We start from the raw sequence: 17,222 nt of genomic DNA, 5'->3' as shown, positions 1-17,222 counted from the left end.
CCCGGTCTTAAGGGCCCCAGACTTTTCCAAGGAGTTCATTGTCCAGACAGATGCATCAGAACATGGCATTGGGGCAGTGTTATCGCAACTCAACGAGGAGGGTCTGGATCAACCCGTGGTCTTCCTATCCAGGAGACTACTTCCCAGGGAACAGAAGTGGAGTGCAATAGAGCGTGAAGCCTTTGCAGTGGTATGGGCTCTGAAGAAGTTGCGGCCATACCTGTTTGGCTCGCACTTCCTGGTTCAGACCGACCACCGACCCCTTCGTTGGCTGATGCAAATGAAGGGGGAGAATCCCAAGTTGTTGAGGTGGTCTATTTACCTACAGGGGATGGACTTTCAGGTGGAACATCGGCCTGGAGTGGACCACGCCAATGCAGACGGTCTCTCAAGGTATTTCCGCCTTAGTGATGAGAACTCCCAAGGGGTTGGGTAGCTCTCCCCACTTTCAGCTGGGGGGGACGCGTGTTAGACCTGTCAGCCCTTTGGGTGGTCCCTCCTCATCATTATTTATTTTGTCCCACTTTTGCCTCAAACCCTGTTTGAATTTTTCCTTTTTGGGAACCACCAGACTTCTTTTTAGTGTTGCTACAGATTCAGGGAGCCATTTTAGCTACCCCTGAAACTTCTGTCTGAGGGCCTGAAGCACAAAATGGTGGCCTCCCATGACATCACCAGCATCCACTGGAACCTACCAGCACCTTCCAGAACCTTCCAGGAGATTCCAGAACTGTGTGACAGTTGGAAACCGTTTAGAATGTTGGGAGGATAAGAGAGAGAGTTGGCAGTTGGAGCTGGCAGTTGGCACCTGACTGGTGAAGAGAGAGGAGCACCACAGTGAAGGAGGAAGGAGTGAAGCAGCAGGGGTGGAAACTTGTGCCTGGAGTGGGGTCCATAAACCCACCCTTGATACTTGTCCCTACTGATGGATCCCAGCCTATAGCCCTGTGTGGGAAGAAGTCAGAAGAAAACCATCCTAAGGACCTGGACAGCAGGAACAGGCCTTAGAAACAAGAAGACAGCAAGATTCTGACCTGAGAACTGGTTTCCCTGGAGCCTGGCGTCGAGTAGCCGAAGACCTGGAGCCCGAGGTGGAGAAGCGGCGCTGACTGAGGTAGCAGACGTCGTACCCGGAGCCGCCTGAGGTCGTAAGAGGGCGCCGGCGGAGGTCGAGTGGAATACCAAGGGTCGAGAAGGAGGTGAACCGAGGTCGAGTGAGCGGCGTCATCGGAAGGGTGAAGTCCGCCCTCCGGAGTCGTCGGAGACCGAGGTAGAGGAGCACCGGAGGTCGGGAGTGAGGATCGCACTCCGGAGTCGCCCGGAACCTGTAAGGAGGAACACCGGAGGTCGGGGGTGAGGATCGCACCCCGGAGTCGCCGGAAGTCGACAGCGAGGCCAGGCCGGCCGACGTCATCGGAGCCGAGAGCGCCATCGGACCGGAGCCGCCCGAAGTCGACATCGTGTGAAGAGACTGCCCGACGCCGTCGAATCGGAGGTCGAGTTCGAACCGAGGCCACCGACATCGGACCGGAACCGCCTACCGGCGTCGTCAAAGAACTGACACTGTGCCGAGGCCGCCGAGACCGAACCGGAACCGCCTCACGGCGTCGACACGACTCCAGCGGCGTCGGAACATCAGAAAAGGGCAGTAAGTGGAGTAGAGGGCGCCTAAGGCCCTGTGGAGACCTGAGAGACTACTCTAAGGGGCTAGGGAGGTGCTGAAACCCACCTGACTGTGCCTGGGGTGAACTGGGACTAACCTAGAGAGGTTGTGTGGAGAGGGAAGCCAGGGCATTGGAATTTCCCCCCTTTTTGATCTACCTCAGTTTAGGCCTCAGCCTTTGCCTCAGCCAGGGAGTAGCCCCCCCTCAAGCCTTCCACACCCTACAAGCTGTACCTGGGCCAAATCAGCCCTTAAGAATTGAAGTGCCATCTGATTCACAAAGTGTACTGTATACTTCTAATTATTTATTGGGGATACTGTATTTATTAAGTTCTTATCTATTTATTGCTGCACTGAATTTATAGGTCCACAGGACTTGTTGGTGTACAGTACTTATTGGGACAGTATTTATTAGTACAGTATTTATTACCTCAAAGTATTTAATTGACTGTATATATTGCACTTGTATTTATGCCCTGTTATTTATGATCACCCCTATTTATTTCAGCAAACAGCCAGTATTTATTTGACCTGCTCTATTTAAAATGTATATACTGTGATTGTTATTTATTTTCCCAATCAGCAACTAAGAGAAGAAAGATAAAGAAAGCATATTTTCATAATTTTTACGGTGTAGAGTCGTTTTTGGAACGGATGCACGCATGGTTATTGTATGGGTATATTGTATGCTTAGCACTGCGCCTGTTTCCTGACCACTCGAGCCAAGCTACCCCGTTGTGTCGGGAAGGTCCACCACCACCCTGCGGAGTGGGAGTGGGCTGTTTCCAACAGATTGCCATTGGAGAAGAAGGTTAATCTACAATCTTAGACCGGTTAATGTCTGTTTGCCACATGACTACATGTATAAGTTGTGTGGAGTCATACAGTTCCTGTATGGAAGATTTGGGAATATAGTACATTTCAGGTAAATAATGTTTTTGTGGCAAGCATCTAGCATAGACTAGTGCTGTGGACAATACTCACAGAAAAGGGAGGGATAGGGAAGCAGGAGTTAACCTCATATCCTCCCCGCATATCACTATATCACTTCGAATGCAGTAAACTCATGCTGTTATGTAGTTCAAATTACCTTGTGTAGGAGACTTATATTTTTTGGACAACGAAACCTAACCCACACCTTTGTGGAAGGCTTCATCATAGGCATCCTTTCCACACTGTGGACAGTTTTTCTTTGTCAGAGGGAGCTCAACCTTATTAATATAGGGAGCTCTAAATAAAATTAATCTGGGCAACATAGACAATCCATGTGTTAAATTTATCACATGGATACCATTAAGTGATTTAAAGAGTGGCACCCTTAATAAGATTAAAAACATAAAAAGGATGCCAATTAGGACTGCATAATGACCCGGGGTTACCATATACGAGGTGATACACTGATCACAATTCTATGATTTAATGTTTAAGCACAGAAATAACATCTTGTTTTCACAAAAATCAAAGTTGTGTTGACCTCCTTGCCAGTGGCTCACTATAACGTTTATCTTAACAATTTGGGAATCACAGGGCTCCACTAACCAGAGGGGTGCACTGCCACTTTCCTCCGAGATCTAGGAGATACGTGATATATGATTGCTAAGCTATGTTTGTTTAATGTTTTTTCTTCTCTTACATTGCTGTAAAAGAAATAAATAGTAGTTTTTTCACAAAACAAGAGAAAAACGGTTTATTTGTACTTTAAAACATCCCTCACATCAAATCATCTTGAGATCTTCCTAAATATAATTCTGCTGCTATTCGGAAACTGCATTGGCTTCTGGCCACTAAACCAATGACCTTCAAAGCTTTATGCATTATCCATAAGGCACTTCACAATACAAACTATCTCTTCCAACGATATATACAATCTAGACAGCTGCGTTCTACTGGAAAAGTTCGGCTGGTTATACCCATGTTTCGGATGGCAAGACGGGGAGGGAAAGATTTTGCCATGGCCTAAACTTTTAAATACGCTCCCCTACTCCATCTCCTGCTTGTAAGCTCATCTTCCTTTCTGTAAGGCCCTGAAGACCTGGCTTTTGTCTTGCAATGTCCCTTTTAGGTCAGGGATGATGATCTTGCCCTCCTCAGTAGACTAACCACATTAGCAAGTTGACGTCTTCAAACATTTGTTTGCGCTTTATAAATTGCCCAGTCAATCAAATCATCTCAAGAGTGATTGTTCCCCTATCAGGCATAGAGGAATGCAAGGTGTTTAAAAGGAACTTATAGCATCAAATGCTTTGAACCACCATCCTTTAGAATTATTTAGGAGAACTGATATGTTTCCAAAATCATTAGCTTTTGAGGCCTCTTTTATCCTTTTTGTATCTCTTACTTGAAGAAAATACCCCTTGTGTTTCCCTTTCTTTAAATTTGTGGTTATCTAAGAACTGCACAGTATTTGCTTCTCACATAATCTCATTAACACAAAGTGCATGATTTGTGTATGTATGGTTTGAGCCTAAAAATTCAAAAGGAAAAATACCTGCAGACGTAGATCAACTCCGATTACATCTGAGGAAGCAGCCAATACTGGCTCTGATTCCAATTCTGAAGTGCAAGCCTCCGACATGTAAGATTTGGAAACACATAATACTCTTACAAGTGTCAAATTGAATAATGATTTTGAGGATGCCTTCTTCATTCTCCTAAATCTCCAAATAAAAGTTCCCCCAGTCACTGGAAAAGACTGTAAACCTTAACAAAGGTAATCAAGACCCAAGCTCAGCTTATCCTTAGCTGTAACCCGAATAGATTCAGCTAATTGACCCTTCATGGGCTTGAAATTGGTGCTTTTATGTGTAATAAGAAAAAGAAAATAGAACTAATGTGAAGAAATCTCCGCACCAGCAGCATTTATTAAGCGTTTGATACTAGGCGAATTATATATCCATAGGAATACAGTTAGCATTTATCAATGGATAACCTATATGTCACACAGGGGCTAGACCGCCGACGTTTCTCTGCAGTTGCTCTGGAACCAATCTCGATAGGAATTTCCCGAGATTGGCAGGTTCCAGCAAAGGAGTCTTTCAAACACCTATTTTACAATAAGATTGGTCACACTGAGTTTGTGAGAAAATATATGGCTACACCACGAGGTGCTTCTCCAATAAGGGGTTTGCAACATAGTTTCTGTTCAAATTATAGCTTCAAGAAACGCATCGATAAAACACTTTTGTAATCACGAGGCCAACCCCAATAGAAATAGTAAAGGGTTAAAGGTAATAGAGTGGAAAGTAGCCTTGCGGCAGCAGGCATAGCCACCTCCATAACACTACTCTGCTAGTGTGAGAGGCAACAGTGGGAGACATTGTAAGGCCTCATTTGGTATTTGCCTTCTGGTAGGATTCTTTCCCTGTCTCACCCCAGGCCATTAGAAATCTAGACTGCAGTCTCTGCTGAGCCCTATGAGTTTACAAAATCTACTGCAACTCCTGGGTAACTTTTGGTTATTTCACCTGCCCCTGAAGTGGCCTCAATTTCTATCACTCAACCTTTCAAGACACCACCTCCTTCTTTCCAGTAGTGCATCATGAATCCTAAATTCTAGCGCTGAAGTGCACTTAAGAATATTGAGATCTCAATGAATCTTAACAGGCCTAGAATACTTGGGAATAGTACTACCCCAGAAGTGCAGCAGACATATCTTTGATCAATATTCATCTACTGTTGGGCAGCTCTTCAAAGATGTGTACAGATGGGGCGCTTGAAATATCATGGATGGGCTGGATAATAATAATAGTGATTTCTAAAGCGCCTAGTTACACCCTACGGAGTGTCCCCGCGCTGAGACCTGACCTACCTAGGCTACAGAGCAAACTAATCCAGATTAAATTACCGTCTAACACGAAGGAGAGCTAAACAGCCAAGTTTTAAGTTTGTTCTTGAACGTCAGTTCAGAAGATTCTGCTCTCATCTGTGCCGGTAAAGAATCCCAGGCCTTGGCTGCCAGAAAGGGGAAAGACCGTGCCCCTAATCTGGCCCTAAAGACCCGGGAACTAACACTAGGTTGGCCACCGAGGATCTCAGATTGAGTTAGTGCTAGTGTTTAAATGACTTTCCTGCCAAGATTATTATACAGGGAGGGATCGCTGCCCTTTATCTTCCCACCAGAGGTGCTCAAGTCCATACAGAGGAAAGTATGGCATTTTATTTTAAATGACCTAACCTGTCGAGTGGCAAAACCCATATTGTAGAAAGTTCCTAATATCAACAGATACATTTTGGCTGCACAATTGGCCTTGGCACGCACTTGGTTTTCACAACACTAAACTAAACCCTGGTATCAGGTTGAGCAGGAAGTGTGTAAGGTCCCACTGCTGCACTTTCTGTGGCAGCCACTGCAAACACACACATTTCAGCTGCACCTACTGAATTCCACTAAAAAAAGATCTATTATTGGTACAGAATAGTATGTTTGCATCATTAATGACCTACCAGTGTCCCCATACTAAGAAACCCCGATTTCCCACTTGGGATGACTGACAATAGATATAAGACTTGGGCAGGAGGAAAAGGCATTTGGGTATGCTGTATGAAGTGGAGAGGATCGCTCAAGTGCAGAGACCAGTGCACTAATGATTTCTCCTCAGACCGCACAACGTCTACAGACTCATGGAACTGATACAATGGACGCACATTGGAGGCAGTGTGTTAACCAAAATGGAGACTAGCAGCAAAACCCTCAGTGTTTCAAGTATAAAAAAGCTGCTTATAAAATTATGCTCGGGTGGTACTGAACACCTTCGTTTGAGGGCAATGTATGGGTGTTCAGAGATTTGCAGGGAGGAAGTATGACTATGTTGGCTTGTATATTCAAATGTGGTGGACATGTGGTCAAGTCCAGGGAGTTCTGGATGCCAGTAGTGCAAAAAATTAAGGATATCACCAAAGCATTGCTAATGATGGATCCCCTTGTAGCTCTGCTATTAGAGGTGGACCACAAAGTTATAAACCCCATTTGGTAAACTTATAGCCCTGCTTTTATTGCTGACCAGTTTGAAGATGGTCCAGAAATGGAAATACCCATGTCTCCCAAATTTGGGTTTATGGTGTTCTAAGACTTGGAACTTCTTTGCCATGGGAAAATCGACAGCAATCCTTGGGGATAAAGTAGCACAATTTGAACAAATCTGAACCCCTTTCCCATTTATCACGAGACAAACCTAAGAAACATGACTGCATCCTCCAATATGGATCACAGCATCTAGCATGGATGTAAGCCCAACTAAATTGTCAGATTAAATAGGTTGAGAGGAAAAAGGAAGGCTATGTTAGTTAACAATATGAAAAACCTAATTTATACACTTATTTTTTTGTAATATTTACTGTCCGTCTTCTTTGGCCTCCGCAAATGGTGAGCAGATTTCTTATTAAGGGAGTTTTTTTTTTTTTTCTTTTTAATTAAATGGATTTGTTAAGTCGAGCCCCAATGTCAAATTTTATTTTAGCTTCTAAGGGTAGCTAGTGCAGATCATTTGGTGTGACATTTTTTTGTAGCGTTTAGAAGTCTAGCCATAGAGTATAGACCTGCATTTTAAGTGAGTGAAGGTGAGAACTCTCAGCTCAGACTATGTTGTTGATGTGTAGGCACAGTGAGAGGATGGAGTCAAGAGTATAGTCTAGTGATTTTGCTTTGGAAGAGATGAAAGGGTGAATACCTACATTTAGTTCAATGAGTGCGGGATACCAATTTCTCTTGTGTCTTGGTACGGTAAGATTACTCCCTATATTTGAACGGACATGTGTATTCTAATGGTTGCACATGTTAAATCCTCATCCATCAACATTAATACGTGTGCTAAAGTACCATGTAATGTCACCTGCAACAGTAGTGTTCATCTCTTGAGGCATCATACGCAAACTGCTTAATTTTTTCATATATTCTAGTATGGCATCTTCCTTCCTTAAAACTATGAATACACCTCAAGGGTCCAAATTCTAAGACCTTAGGAACCATGCAATTAAGTGTACTGCAACCTAGGTGTGATATTATTCTTAGGCGCATCTTGAAGTAGAGCAGGTATCTCATATGTGGCTACAGATAGCTAAACGAGATGTAAGAACAAGGTCTACCTAAGCCAGGTCAGTGCAGTAAGAATCACACTCAATGAATTCACAGGATTGCTCTGGTATGATGTGTGCTGGGGGGTAGAATGTGTAGACTAATATCTCTCATCAACTTCCAAGAGTGCAGTGCACGCCCCTTCGATTGCTGTTGAAGCTGGTCTTCTTTTCCTTTTGTGAGCAAAGAAACATGCAGTATTTCTGCAACTGTGAAGCCTTAATCTTGCACGAGTCATTTCAACTTCTACACACATATGAGCTCTAGTTCCTTCACTTATAGAGCTTTGGTGAACTTGGTTTATCCTTGTAAGTGCTGTGCTAGCATATGTATCTTTCAGTGATGAGCCCAGAGTTATGTTGTTTGTGCCCCCTGGGGTTAATAATTGCTGCCTTCTTTCAACTGTTAGGACACTGTGGTTGTGTTGTTCATCTAATTAATCCACCCATCAACCAATTGTTTCCATAGGTGACTGTAGAAAGTGATTAGGACCAGACGCATTTGCTTGAATTCAAGATGTATTGGGTGGAGTTGAATGTCAGCCAGTTTTTGTGTATCATCATGTGCCCCACATTCTGAGGGATCCTTCTGTAATAGTCAGATCTGGGATAGATATGTGAAATCCCATTCCCTTTTTACTTCAGTCTTTGGGTCCTACTTTGCAAACATCTCTGAAATATCACAGTAACAACCACTAGATCATTCCGCTCCATCAGTGATTCTAACCCCGGAGGGTAGAGCCACTACTGAAGTGGCAAATGTAATCCGGCCTGAGATCAATCGAACACATGAATCTGTCAACTTGGCCATTGTTCTGACAGAGACCGAAACATATGATAAAGTAGAACCGTTTTCTGAATAGCTATGGCATTTTCCGTGTCCGGTCACCTACTGCTCTTTTGTTGACTGGAAATTGGACCATACCTCTGTAGATTCACAGTGAACACTAAACTGAATACCAGGTTAATTAATTGCCCTATTCTGGCATTGATTGAAACTAATTCCTTTTTAACAACTAGTCTTTTTAAAAATAGAGAAGACATGCACTATAAATACTGCTAATCATTTTGAGGAAATCTTTGGTGCAGATGTTAGGCCTAATGGCTTACCTTTGAAATGGTTATGTTTTGGCTTAAAGCGGAGTAGTAAAGGAACTACATGGCATTCCAGTGCACAGACCTGTTGTTAGAAATGAGATTCCTGGTTGGCTGAGGTATGTACCCAAAACAGGCAGGAACCACCACTCTAGACATGGGTAAGCTAAGTAAACACTAAAAGATAGCCTGTGCTCGCCCTCTGGTAGCTTCGCACAGAGCAGTCAGGCTTATCTAAAGAGGTAATGTGTAAAGTATTTGTGCAACACACGCACTGTAACACAATGTATACACCACAAAATGACTCCACACAGGTTTTTAAAAATATTTGTCTATATTAGCAAAACGAGACCAAAATGATAAAAAATCACATATATTTTTCAAGATCTGCACAATTCAAGAATACCAAGAATCTCATGTTCAGTTTTTCTTGAGTGTTGACGGGACACTCGCGTGCATAGTTTTTTGTTTAAAGTAGACAGAAATGCACGATTAGCTAACTCTGGTTTGCCAAAAGAACACTTGCATTGGATTGGGCATTCATGGTATTGCTGACCGGTTTACACTACCAGGCTAAAACAACAGCAGTGTTGGAATAGCACAGCCCAGCTACTGAGGCCTGCTGTGAATCTGTACCTACTACGGGCGCTGGGAACAAGAGAAGCGGATCTCTGGCATTGGACGGCCCAATGCGGCTAGGGCGAGGATGACGTAGTCTCTGCACTCTGCGTTGTTCTAGCAATGCGTCAAAGGGAATACAGCTGATCCGCTCGGCACACAGCCTAAGGTGTCTCTCTGGTCTGGAGTCTCAGCTTGCCGAGCGCGAACGTGGGGGGCACGGAGTGCCACCATCCCAAGGTGGTGCACTTCAGAGAAGGGAAGCACGGAGTCGGAGGAGGTTTCAGCTGCTCAGAGTCCCACTGCAGTGCCGGTACGGTAAAAAAGTATTTGATGACCCTGAGCCTTTTAGGAACAGGGGGCAAGCCAACAAGCCCTTGGAGAACGCTCGTGGCATTAAAAAAGGTAACAGGCAGCAGGCCAGCACATGAAAGCAGGTTGCAGTCCCTTTTGCAGCACAGCACTTAGCAAGCAGCAGGCCAACACAGCAAAGCAGTTAGCAAAGTGGCAGTCTCTCCTGACAGCACAGCAGTCCTTCTGGCAATGTGCAGGTGTAGAGCCAGCAGCATCTGCTTACAAATCCCATGCAGTGTCTGTTTTTAGGTGGTCAGAGCACCAGCACTTATACCCAAAAGTGCCTTTGATGTAGGGGGTGACTTCAAATGAGTTCTCTGAAGTGCACAAGGATCCCTGTCAACCCAGTCCTGTCTTCCAGGCTGGTAGTGGTGTATTAAGAGTACCTTGTGTGTGGGCAGGACACTACCTATTCAGGTGGAGTGTGAGCCCCACCTACCCCTCTCAGCCCAGGAACACGCATCAGAATGCAGGTGCAGTTGAGTGGCCTTTGTTATGTCTGTATATAGAGGAATGCACAGCCTGTCTATAGGGGTCATCCAGCCCAGCGCAGACATGTATTGGAGACAGGCTGTCAGGCACATAGAGCAGTAAGTGCAGAGAAGAAATGTCCACTTTCTAAAAGCGGCATTTCTAAAATAGTAAAGGTAAATCCAACCTCACCAGTAGGTAAGATTTATCAATACCATTCCAAACATATGAAACATCAAGAAGCTACTCATCTCTGATGAGGAATTACCACTTAAAAGGTATAAGGGAATTCCCAATACTAACCTATGAGAGGGGTAGGCCTCAAAGTAGTGAAAGACGAACTAGGCTGTTTGTCACTACCAGGACATGCAAACCACCTCAGTACATGTCCTACCTTTTACTTACAAATCACCTTGCCCTTAGGGCTACCTAGGGCCTACCTTACAGATGATTTAAATGTAATAAAAGGGGAGTTTAAGGCTTGACAAGTAGTTTTAAATGCCAAGTCAAAGTGTCAGTAAGCTGCCCACACAGGCGCTGCAGTGGCAGGACTGAGAGAGGTTCGAAAGGCTACTCCTGTGGGTGGTACAATCAGTGCTGCAGCCTACTAGTAGCATTTTAGTTGCAGGCTCCAGGTATTTGGTATTGCACTTTACAAGGGACTCACAAGTAAATTAAATATGTCAATCTGATATACATCAATTACACACGTTTAGGGAAGAAGCACATGCACTGATTAGCAGTGGTAAGGTTCTCAGAATCCTAAGGCCAACAAAAATATACAGCAGAACGTGGAGGTAAAGAGCAAAAAGATTGGTGAAGACCACCCTAAGAATGCCAGGTCTACCACATAGGTGCCTGTTAAATCAATCATTAATATGAATTCTCCTTTTTCAAAAAGTGAGGATGCCTTGCATATTTGTCATGCTGAAGGTCTGATTGGAAGACTTGGTTTTAGGATAAACCTCCTCTGTGGAGCCTTTGCAAGCCAAGCACACATTTATTCTTACTAAAATAAAGTTGTATGTTCTTCATTTAATTGGTGTTGCTTTGAGACATAACTGGAAATACGGCTTCACGGACTCCATACACTACACAAATCTAATCTTAGACAATTTGTTTACTGATAGTTAAACTTTAGATCCCGGTACCTTGACCTTCAGCTGTCAAGACGGTTTAGTGGTGTTTTGTTGATGGTAATCACCTGCTGGGTGGAGAATTTACACCAGGTTTTCCAAAATAGTCGGTTTCTTTGCTACGCAGTTTGATTTGGTTAACATCCGAAGTCTGTTTTTCCTTTCTTGCACTGGTCTTTTTTACTATGTTTGTGTTCAGTTGGTCTACCTGAAGTTTGTAGGATCTTTAAGGTGTATTATCTAAGTCTAAGAGGAATATTAATGCAGGTCGCAAAAAAATTGTTTTTTCTGCAAACAATACATGCTCTAAGGGCTGTACATTTGTGTTAGTGTTACAAAAAATCAAACATATTAGATCGCTTATTTAACTTTTATGCTAGGTATTTACATTATAATAGCTGCAATCTTTTATTTTAATACCAAATTACTCTCTACCTTGTAGCAATCCAAGAATTGACCGTGAAAGTGAGTAGACTGGTATTAATCCATGTTCTTTACTCTCCTTTACAGGGCACACCGAGGCTTGGCAGGAAAGTGCCTCCCAGCCCAACACACAGAGGTCCGTTTGACAACTAGCCTCCGACGGGGAGAACCTCTGTTACTAACATCGTCTCTAAGCTGCTAACTGTTACTGTTCTTAGCGACAGATACTGAATGTAAATGTCTTGTGCCTGAACGTACTCACCAGCAAAACAAAAGCTTGCATGTCAAGTAAATGTACTCTCACCTGGGCTGAAACATTTTGTTGAAGCCGGGATTTGTCCAGCTCATGCAACACCATGGATTCCTTATCCTCCCACACCATAAAATCTTCAAAGTACCATCTACATTCTAATGCTACACTGGCAGTGTCTTCTGCGATCACCACAGCAGGGTTGTTCAGCTCATCAATCCACAACCCCTTTATTAATAAAACCTCCACCGTTTTAACTGCAGCATTACATTGGTAGCCATAGGCCAGTGTGTGATCACTATTCTCTTAGCATCCAGAGACAATCTGTTAGAAGAACAAATTGCCAACTTCGTCACATCATCAGAGCCTTAGAGGTGGAAGAAAAAAAAGTGTTGCTTCGACACACAAAAACAGGTGTGGTGTTTTGTGTTTCACTTAAGTAAATTCTAAGCCATTGTAGGGCTTTACGATATATCTATTCTGCTAATCTAAATCTATTTTTCTAAATTTAGTAAATTATGTCTCTCCATAGCCCCTTTGTAAAAGTGCCATTGACCCATATGGCATAATTTGTATTTTTATTTAGACTCGAATATTTATATTTGCTTTAACAATAAATTGTTGGCGATAATCCCTTTTCCCTCAATTTCATTCCAAAAATATTTTGAATGATTGCTGCATTTGTTTGATATAAACAATTGTTTGATAAAAACAAAGTGGTTTTTTTTCTCCATTTTTGTATGCAACATCAGCTCGTTAAACCTGACCTGATTGGTCGGTGATAGAAACATAGGTGACAGGATCTTAGATAGTATTTACTCGAAGAATGGAAATGTCTCAGAATTGGATGTATTGTATAACTTTTATATGAAAGAAAATTGTATCTATATAAAATTTTAAGTCACAGTATTTTCACATATTGTATATTATTCGATAGTTATAAAAATACATGAAGAAATTACATGTACAACTGTTACCATATTTTCTATTAATTTGTAATCTATGTACGTCTTCTCTTATGTTTAATGTTCGCTTCACAGTTAGGGGCGCCGTCTGTATATTCATCTCCTTCCACATGTAGCTGTATGTGCATATTTATAGACTATGCGATACGGTGCTCCGTTATTTAGTCAAATGTGTATTTAAGTGTTTGAAGTGCCTTAGACTCTTGCCATATTTTCAAAATAAAGTTTCAACATGTTCTTTTTAAACCCCTGTTATGCCGTGTGCTTATTTCTTAGCGGTGCTCCTGGATTCAGGAGGACAACTTTGCATCTTAGGTTTGTGTTTTTGTTGATGGTTGATGGGCGTTTGGTTATTCTGTCAGCAGCGCTTGAACAGACGCGTTCAGGTCCGCCACAAGACAGTTTTAGGTGGTTTGCTAGACTGCCTCTCAGTTTTACTGTTTTCATCTACCGTGTGCTGCTTTCCAACCCCTTGATTGGGAATTCGTCACAAGTATATATGCCTTTAGCTGTTACAAGTCTGAATATCAGACTTTATGTGCATATTGTCAATCATTTCTTATTAACATACTGCAGCCTTAAGCTATCAGTAATGAAGGTTTAAAAAGATTAAAAGCCCTCAGGCCGACATTGGGCATTTCATGTCTTTCAACCGAAACGTGTCCCAATTCTCTGCGATAAGGAGGGTAGCTGGATATGGACAGGGGCTCTCCCAGTGTATGCACTGGGTAAAGGAGTAAGTGCCAGTGCCCAAAATGTTATATAGGAGCCTGACATCAGGTTGCTGAATGTCAAGGCTGTCTGTTGATGGGCACCCCTGTACCACCAACTCAAATTAAGCACTTGGCACACCCAATCACAGCATGCTACAGGCAGGTTGTCAGCCTCTGGTGTGCTTGTCCCCCCATCTGGAGTGCTCAGATTGTACATGTTACTGCTGTCGTTGGAGTCAAACGTCATCCGAGGTCACTTATGCTACCAGTACAATTTTGGGGAAATGGCGTCACTGGACATACCTGAACAATCCCATCCTCAGAATGTGTGCCACATTCACATCACACTCATCTCTCTCTCTCTCCCTTTCTTATCTGAACGAGAATATCGATTTTCACACTGCTCCTCTAGATGTCACCCCATCACCCTAAAGATGTGGTTCATCTTTCCCCTGTGCAGTGTCTACATTTTGAGCTCTGTCGACCTCTGCTGCACTCGCTTCTCCCCCGGAAAATCCACCTTTGCGATTGACACCGCGGCGGCTTTCTGCTAAAGGATGCTCAGGTTGTAACTGCAGCCAGGAAGCCTGAATGTCCAGCCCAGCCTCCCAAACAGGTTTGAAGAGAGCCAACCAGGCAACGTGACGAAACTATGTTGATGCGAAGAGCTTTGGTTTCCATGACTATATGCGAGAACTGTCACGAGCTGTCACACCCAACTGCCTCGAAGCAACCGAGTTCGAGACTGCACCCACCACGCCCCTCCGGTAAGCACACGCCACATCCGACATCTCAAACACTCAGAAAGGGCGCCGAGGAATCTAATGCAAATCCGAGCGCTTCACACCCTCGCCAGGAGCACGAAGCACTTTACACATTCGACCATGAAATACAGTACACTAAACAAAAGGTGATGGATACCGAGCCCTTGTATCATTGTTTCGTTTATCCACACAGTTCCCCTGAGGTGCAGTTAGAAATGTTTCAAGGACGTTTTTGCTGACTGCATAATGTGCACTCCATACATTCATAATAACGTAAATTAAACCCATTTTTAAACAAATCGGGCAAAAACATCGCAATTCGGAAATATATATTTAGAATGTTCGTGTATAATTGGCTTGTTAAAACGAACACTTCAATGTCAATAGGTCTCACCTATGAGACTAACTGGCTTTTGCAATGATTTTTAGCAAAGCTGTACAGCAGCTCAGCTGAAAATAATGTAAAAAAAAAGCACTATGACACGGACATCGAGTCATTTTGTAGTCGAGCGACAACACGATGGTTTGCACTTACAAAATAAGGTGAACTTATTTTTCTTTATTCTTATTTACCAATCCGAGATGAAAGGTGATGCGTTAAAAAAATGATGGGTTTGGGTGGGGGCGATGCAGGTGTTGGAGAGAAGGACAAGTGAGAGGCGATGGGGATGCACACAGGCCACAGAGGAAAGGGGGTTGGTAAGAATATGGACAACATAGGGTAAGGTATAGGAGCGTACACAGACCACAGAGGGAAGGTGGTTTGGAAGCACATGGACAGCAGAGCATGGGGGATTGGAACACACACAGAAAAAGTAGGGTGGGGGTGAGGACGTACATGGACATCTGCAGAGGGTGGGCGGACAGGGAAGCACACAGACCACTGAGGCTGGGCAGGCGGGAGTGGTGAAGCACACGGACAACGGAGGGTAGGCGCAGTTGGGGACACAAAAAGACAACACACAGCGGTCAGGGAAGGGTAAGCAAGCAGATAACTGATGGGCAACCGAGGAAGTACACGGACTATGGAGGGGTGTGAGGAAGCAATAACTAACAGAAGATTGGGAGGAAGCAATAATGGCAACTGATACAAGGTGAGGGGAGAAACATGGGCGAGAAAGTAGAACACGAAGTACACAAGGAAAAGAGCTGGAAAACACACATTCCTATAGAAAACTAAAACTAATAAAAAAAAAGTAGCAGCTGAAAAAGGAGCAGTGGAAGAACACAAGTAAAATGTCTATGCTGCAGGGGAGGGACAAACATCAGAAGAGGAAGAAAAGCCCACGGAAGCAGATGAATAAGAAGCAAGCAAGCAAGCAAATGAAAGTGACAAAGCCAGTCAATGGTAAACCATGGGCGGGCACTAAGCCCACTGTAAGCTAACAGCATGTCCTCCAGCAGACTTAAGTAGCGCTTGAAAGGAATAAATCAACATATGATCCCGGAATAAATAAACATATGATCCATTCTTGTCCGGACAGAAAAGTGTATTGCCTAAATAGATGTCGGCCTGAGTAACAAAACCACCTCCTACTTAGAGACATTTCAGGTGAGGGAGAAATGTTGGCCTCTCATGAAGATGTTTTTTGTGCAGACAAGGGAGTGTATTTCTCCTCGCACTCCCTTCCTCCCCGTGACCTGCTTTGGACTGATTGCACAACCACAAAGCCATCGTCACAGCTTGTAAGAGCAAGTGGAGCACTCGGTGGAGTTTTCAGTGTCACTGACTAGCTTCTCATGACAAGCACATGTTTTTGGGGCATTTAAGTGACGGCTGTTTTTGGTGCATGGGAACCGAGTAATGGTTAGTGCCTATGGAGTATTTTAGGAAACTTATCCAAGTGGTACTGCTTTGTGACCAGCTGGCTGCTACTGGGCGCATACAGCATCTGTATATTTGTACCTTTTTGTGTAGGGTGAAAGACCAGATCAAAGGAAGGGCTAATAAATACACCTCAGCGTAACCTTACAAGATTCTGGAGTAGTCTCCTTAGTAATATTTCTCTGTAACTTAAGCAAACACAGCATCCAAGTTATGTGGTTAAACTTGATATACCCAATTCTTGATCGTTATCAAGTGGGGCCCTTGTGCTTGAGTGCACTGGGGTGAAAGAACATTTCTCAGTTAACATTGTCTGTTGCATGTAGGTAGTGTCTGAGACTAAACATACTGAATTATATCTGTTGGATACAGTTGTGTGATGGGGCAACAGATATGGAGAAGTGTAGCTCACTGGTTAGAGAAGGCATACCCTGAAGCAGAGATCAGACCCGGGACCTGGGTTCGATTCCCGACGCGGCAGGGTCCAGAACCCAATTGTCCATGGACTCGATAGTTCTCGCTTCGGTGCCCACTCTAAGCACGAGTTCACACTATGCAGCTCTGGGCAACAAGCCTGCTTAATCTCCACAACGGCCCCCCGCGGCGGGATGCCTGGCTTTCACCTTCGGGATGCCCAGTACGGGTTATCTTACAGGGAAAAACCAGGATGGGTTCCCAATGCAAGCGCCAAGATGCCCGTAGGGTGATAGCTGCGCTCTATAAGTACCTCAATCAATCAATCATATCCAGAAAAGTGTGGTTAAAATAGTGAATTCAGGATTTCGCCCACAAGACTGCACAAACATTAAGAAAGCCTCTCACGTGAAGGCAAGAAAACTAGATCAAGCACCTTTTTACAGAAGTGTCTTGATTTAT

The 17,222-nt window shown here is 43.7% G+C and overlaps 1 protein-coding gene across 6 annotated transcripts in view; it reads left to right on the top strand.

The window, feature by feature from the left end:
- KANK1 (KN motif and ankyrin repeat domains 1) overlaps window positions 1–13,290 on the top strand; it is a 634,838-nt gene extending 621,548 nt beyond the window's left edge. For all 6 annotated transcript variants that reach the window (XM_085632970.1, XM_085632973.1, XM_085632974.1 and 3 more), the window contains one exon: window positions 11,917–13,290. In XM_085632970.1, the coding sequence (XP_085489096.1) occupies window positions 11,917–11,982 (66 nt within the window). In that variant the 3' untranslated portion in view covers window positions 11,983–13,290. The remainder of the gene's footprint in view (window positions 1–11,916) is intronic.
- The last annotated feature ends 3,932 nt before the right edge of the window (window positions 13,291–17,222 follow it).

Source organism: Triturus cristatus, chromosome 2_1 (genome assembly GCF_964204655.1).
Source record: "Triturus cristatus chromosome 2_1, aTriCri1.1, whole genome shotgun sequence".
Taxonomy (NCBI): Eukaryota; Metazoa; Chordata; class Amphibia; order Caudata; family Salamandridae; genus Triturus; species Triturus cristatus.
The sequence above is the reverse complement of the archived record's forward strand: the minus strand, read 5'-3'. Positions and strand labels throughout refer to the sequence as shown.